Source organism: Tetrao urogallus (assembly GCF_951394365.1).
Source record: "Tetrao urogallus genome assembly, chromosome: 8".
NCBI classification, from domain to species: Eukaryota; Metazoa; Chordata; class Aves; order Galliformes; family Phasianidae; genus Tetrao; species Tetrao urogallus.
The window spans coordinates 25814274-25820295 of record NC_136821.1 but is presented as its reverse complement, the minus strand read 5'-3'; the positions used below and the strand labels follow the sequence as shown (position 1 = coordinate 25820295).

The following is a 6022-nucleotide window of genomic DNA, read 5'->3' as shown; positions in this document are numbered from 1 at the left end:
TCCTATTAAGAGGTTTCATGTACTTAGTTCAGCTGTTTCCCCCTACCCTTGTTCAATCCTGACATTTGCAGTGTACTCTTCTGCTACAACTCCATTTGATCACTATGGGTCCCACAGAGTCAATCTTCTGTGATCAGCACTGAACACTGAAGCTGATAGACTCGTAATATCAGTATGGCTTCATAGATAGATCACCAGGCTATAGTGCAAATCACCACAAATTTTTTTTATTTTTTTCTTAAGCACAAAAAAAAAAAAAAAAAAAAAAAAAAAACAAGCAAACAAAATAAAACACAAATCTAGGAGATCATTTTTTTTTCCTTCAAAAAAAGGAAACCATCTTGCCTGGTATCTAACATGCTCACAGCTCACTGAAAAAACATATTCTGAGAAGAATATCAGCATTTCACAGCAAACTGATGCTGAACACATATTCTGTAGCCTTCCACCACAATAAGAAACAAGAAATATTTCACAGGTATCAGACAGAACGTAATTATGGGTGAAACAGAAACTGAAAACCTTGGTATTCAACAAATAAAGAATCCATCCCCAATTTCACCTCCCTACTTTACTGAAAAACTAACACGTCTTTGCCCCTCCTGACATAGGATTTCACAGACTGCCTCACAGGGAAAGACATTCAGGGTTGAAACCAGACAGAGGCAGTCTGGATTAAACAGATGGCACTCTATTTAGAACAATTTCACTGTTAATAACACGATAATGGCACTCTTTCTGGAACGCTTCTCATGATCTCCTAATATCACTGTAAAAGCTTGGAAACTAGAATAAGCTTTCATGAGGCATTAAGAAACCAAGCCTGCAGTCAGTCCTAACGTTCCGCCAGTACCACACTATAAACCAATATTTATTCTTATTCCTATCTGCATATCTGAAATGAATAACCTAGAGTTCGCATTCAGCTACAAAGAAACAGCATTACCACAACATTAAGAAATGATTTAAGGCCAAGTTACTGAGTGGCTGTCCTTCCAAGTTTCTTTCCAGAGAAATGGTACTACATACTCAATCTCGAAGAACACAGACACACACACACACACACACACACACAAAAAAAAAAAAAAAAAAAAAAAAAAAAAAACCCAAACAGCAACACAATCAATGCTTCATAATCATATATCAATGGCATGCAAAACTCCAAGCTCCAGGGTCGAGCATTCAATAGAAAAAAGGAGCAGCTTCACAGGAGAAGCAGGTCTTGAGAAAACCTTTAACTTTCAGTCACCTTTCAGCTCAGCTGCAGGATTTCACACCGTCTCCCCACCTCTCCTACGGAAACACACAGCAGTGCCCTCTCAGGACGCACCCGCTGACGGTCCCCCCCCTCAGCTCAGCCAGCGGGCCGCTTCAGCTCTCCCTCTCCTGACGAAGGCAGCCCCGGGGGCAGGCGGCGGCCGGGCCGGGGGCGGCCAGGCCCGAGGCTTACATAAGCGCGGGGTGCGGGGACGCTGTCGCCCATCGGGTGCCTGGAAGCCGCCGCCTGAGAGAAAAAGGAGGCCGAGAGGAGGCTCCGCACCTCAACGAGAGGCAGCTGCGGTTCGCGCCCCCGCACACGGAGACCCTGCGGGCGTCCGTCCTCGCAAGAGCCGAGGGGCAACAGCCGTACCGGAAAAAAAGGAAGCAGGAGAGAGACCTCGCTGCAGCTCCTATCCAAGCCTCACCGTCCCACAGTACTGGCGCGCACCCTTCCCGCCAACACCCCCTCACCCTTTCCTCCAGCGCCGCTGCCGCCACCTCCAGCCGCTGCCAGCCCGCAGCCCAACAACGCGCCCGCCCATTGGGCCGTTCCCGCCCTAACAAGCCCCACGCCGATTGGCTCCTCCAATCGTCCGCTTCCTCGTCGTTAGATCATCCCCCCTCACCCGCGCTCGGGCCGGTGGTGCCGTCGCGTGCCCGTGAGCTGCCTCGGTGAATCTCCGCAGCGGCAGCACTGCGGGAACCGGGGATCTGAGAGCAGCCTCAGGGTTTCCACCTGCATGTGGTGTTGGGAGGGAGGCGGGAACAAAGCGGAACAGAAGCTACGCGGAACGCTCGTGTCCAGCCGCGCTTCCGTTAGCGGCTCCGTCCGTCGACTTCCGCTTCCGGACAGCCGCGGTGTCCTGGCGGAGGGTCGCAGAGCGGGCAGGTACTGAGCGCCTGGAGCGGGGAGTGCGGGGAGGAGGCAGGCCCGGCCCGCTCAGTCGGGGAGAACGGGGCTGCCCTGCGCCGTGCCCTGCCGTGCCGCCCGGCCCGTCGCGTTCCGTTAGGCTGCCATTTGCACCGACCCTGGGCCGCGGCCCTTCTCGGGGCAGAGGGCATCCGGCTATGCCGCACTGCGGCTCGCTGCCGGTGCGTGGGGCAGTGGGGGGCTGCTCGTAACCCTGCCGGTGGGGAGGTAAATACTGATAGGAGAGCAAGGTCGTGGATTTGCGTGGCAAGGTTATAGACAGACAGATGGTTGTTTTTATTGTTTTTTTTTTGTGCGTGTGTGTGTGTTCCTTTTTAAAGCTTATTTATTTATTTTAGGAGCAGATGTTTTTCAGGTAATCACAGTGTTAGTTATCTTGTTCAGATATGTTCCTCCATCCCTTTGGGCCCCCACAGCCAAGGCTCATATAGAGCTGCAGGCTTTGAAGCTGTCATCTTGGCACGGTTTCATTGCAGACAATTCTCCTACAAACTAGAGCATGAAGGCTGCTCTTTGCTACCAGATGCATGCTCAAATGGGAAACTCATGTTGAAAGAAGTCTTACTACACTGTGGAAATAAAGACTTTAAAGCAGTTGCTGAATAAAACTGTAATTATGCTAGAAATATGCAAAACAAACAGAGGCTGTAGTGTTGTACAGAGTTGGTTTTTTCAGAGGCAACCCTGGAGAATGGTCTGAAGAAGAGGCCCAGGGAAGACCTTAGTGCTCCCTACAGCTGCCTGAAGGGAAGCTGTGCTGAGGTGGGGGTCAGCCTCTTCTCCCATGTAAGTAGTGGTAGGACTAGAGGGAATGGCCTTCAGTTGTGCCAGGGGAGATTCAGGTTGGGGATTAGGAAATACTTCTCTGAGAGAGCAGTCAGGCCCTGCAATGGGCTGCAGGGAGATGGTGAGTCACCGACCCTGGAGGTGTTGAAGAGGTGTTTAGATGTTGTACTGAGGGACATTTAATGGGCAATATTGGAGATAAGCAGATGGTTGGACTTTTCCAACCTTGGTGATTCTACAACCCTAAAACCTCTTAATGTCCAACACAATTCCAACTGTAGTAGTACCTGCATCCAGTAGAATAATTTTGAGGACTTTAAACTTACTGCATCCTGAAATTTTAGAACTTATGTTTTAAAACATTATTAGTGACAGCGAGAAATAGCAGCTCTTTAGGCAAATACCAAAACAAAAAAAACCTCTTGCCTACTGTTTAAAGAAAATGACCCATTTTCTTACAGCATAAATGAAGGTAATGCTTTAAGAAATGTGTCTTTTAACGGCTTCCAGCTTATTTGCCTTGTACAAGGAAACAAGATTGCTTTGTCAGAGAGAAGTTTAGCTGATTATCCTTCTGCTGGATGTATTACAATTTTATGAGTCAATGATATAATAACGCTCACCTATAAAGTGTCCAATGCTATTATGGATGCTTTAAAGCTAGTTATTTTGCCGTTTTTAATATGTTTGTATGTGCATTAATGTTTTTAACAGGCTACCATTCCATAAGAATTTTAACATCTAACGTAATGCACTACTCTTTTGTATTTACATTTAGATTATCCTCTGTTGTTTTTCTTTTTAATTTGATAGTAAACTGTGGAGAGTAAACGTAGGTTCAGTTAAATTGGGTAATTCACAGGTTTTCACGTCTTTGAATTCCAGTTATTTGAGGGTGCTGGTTTAAGCATAATAATATTCAATAAAGGTGTGTACATAGGTCACAAACTTGAGATTACTTTTTTTACATTGTATAAGTGACTTGTAGTTGTGAAGTCGTCTCTCCTTCTCAAGCCACATCACTATTTTCGAATTCTAAATATGCAATTAGGGATATTTTACTGGCTTAAGATGAGGAAAAACTTGTAATGTGGTTTCTTAGCTGGCATATTAAAAAAAAAAAAAAAACCTACAGTGTGGAGTATTTAAACTATTAATCAAAGATATTTGTGTAACACTATGATATCAAACCTGGATGAATTATTATTTTAGTTTCCTGGGTCGTGTGATTTTCTGTTGTTTAATAACACAGATTCTTCTGTTCCTGGGCTATGTTAATGCTGTGTATTTCAAGGTCTGTGTTAATGGTCTTTTTTTATTAGCAAAAATTCCAATTCTTTTTTCGTTCCATAGATAAGATAATGTTATTATTTCTTTGGAAATAGTTTTATGTGGAGACTCTTGCCTTTAGACATACGGCACGTTAAAGTAAGCATGTATGATTTCAGACCAAATACCAACTGTTGTTATACATGGGAAAATAATTTTAAAAATCTAGCACAGTTTGCTTCTTTATCACCAGCTTCTGAAATGCAGTATAAAGTCTCCTAGTACTTTTTTCAAAGGTGCACTGTTCAGAAAGCAGAAGAATGCTTTGTGTGCAACATTACTGTTTTGGAGTACTTTTTGTAACCACCTTGCTCTTCCTGTACTGGTTATAGGTACATCCGAGCGTTTGGATAACAAGCTGATGCTCCCTGAGAACTGAAATTCATCTTTGGTTGTAGGTATGGGGCATGGAGGTGAACATGGCCATGGCCATGGCCGAACAGAACTGCCCGACTACAGGCAGTGGAAGATAGAGGGTACTCCACTTGAGGAGGTCCAAAGGAGGTTGGCCAAACGGGGTCTCAGGGATCCATGGGCTCGGTAAGTGCAGGAGCTTCAAAAGTAGTATTGATATGTTGCTTAACATAGTTCCCCCCCCATTATGAACTATATGAACTTTGCTCAAGTGCTCTTCAATCATGGTTTCAGAGTAAAATCAGAAGATGTAAGAATTGTGTAACTAGTTTAGGGAAGTGAGTCTGATACTACATTAATGTTACTTGCATCTCCTGTAAACTGTACCGGTATGAAGACTTAAGAGCTGCTACAGTTACTTGAATGCCTACGTGATAGAAATGTAACCATCTCACTGCATATCCAGAAAAAAACTCAACATTTTTCCGAAGACCTTTTGCCATGTTTATCACACTGGCTCCATTGATCCTGTTTTATTCTTTTGGTTTTCTTTTCCTTTTAGTAATGAAGCCTGGAGGTACATGGGTGGCTATGCAAAACCTGCCACTTTAACAGAAGTCTTTACCAGGGGACTCAAGTGGGGATTTGCAGCTTTTGTCGTTGCTCTTGGCATTGAGTATGCCCTGTTTCCCCCAAAGAAGAATGGAGGACATCACTGAAGATCAAATATAACAGTTCTTTTCACTACTAAAATGTACAAAAGCCTGCTGCCCACTGTGCTTATAATGTGCATATTAAAGTCTATCACAGGTAAAAGCATGTTGCCTTGCTTCTATTACACTTTTGTAAAAGGATCGAGAAGCCAGAGCTATTTCCCTGACTTCGGTCTAGGGAAGGAGAACAAGGAATATATATACTCTTGGGCTTGCTGTACCATTTTAAAGGGAAACAGCCCCGCTCTTTCAAATCCTGCCAACATCCTACTGAATGAAATTGAGAAGGTGTGATGCTTTTGAGCGAAAAATTCTATTTTACTCCTTACAGATTTAATAGCTGTTATTTGCAGGTAAGGGATCCTGCAGTAGTTATTTTTTAAAAGTATAACTTACCCACTTTTGTCTTTCAGTAAGAAAAAAATGCTACCTTAAAGCTTTAAAAAGTATCCAAAACTGCCTAGAAGTGTGTGAAAATACCAAACCTTTTGCTTAATTAAATATGTCAATCATATTGAATACACTAACTTACAGATACTGTGCACCAACATAATCTGTTCTTTGTAACATCCAGAAATTAAAAATCATGTTTCTACCACATTTACTAAGCAAAGTAGTGTACATTTCATTCAGCAATAGCTGTACCTTA

At 43.9% G+C, this 6022-nt stretch overlaps 1 protein-coding gene across 1 annotated transcript; it reads left to right on the top strand.

The window, feature by feature from the left end:
* Nucleotides 1-2118: 2118 nt before the first annotated feature.
* NDUFB3 (NADH:ubiquinone oxidoreductase subunit B3) lies at nucleotides 2119-5436 on the top strand. Its single transcript, XM_079539373.1, has 3 exons — nucleotides 2119-2149; nucleotides 4705-4846; nucleotides 5223-5436. Exons 2-3 carry the CDS (start codon nucleotides 4707-4709, stop codon nucleotides 5377-5379), a joined length of 297 nt encoding a protein of 98 aa, XP_079395499.1. The 5' UTR covers nucleotides 2119-2149; nucleotides 4705-4706; the 3' UTR covers nucleotides 5380-5436.
* Nucleotides 5437-6022: the final 586 nt, after the last annotated feature.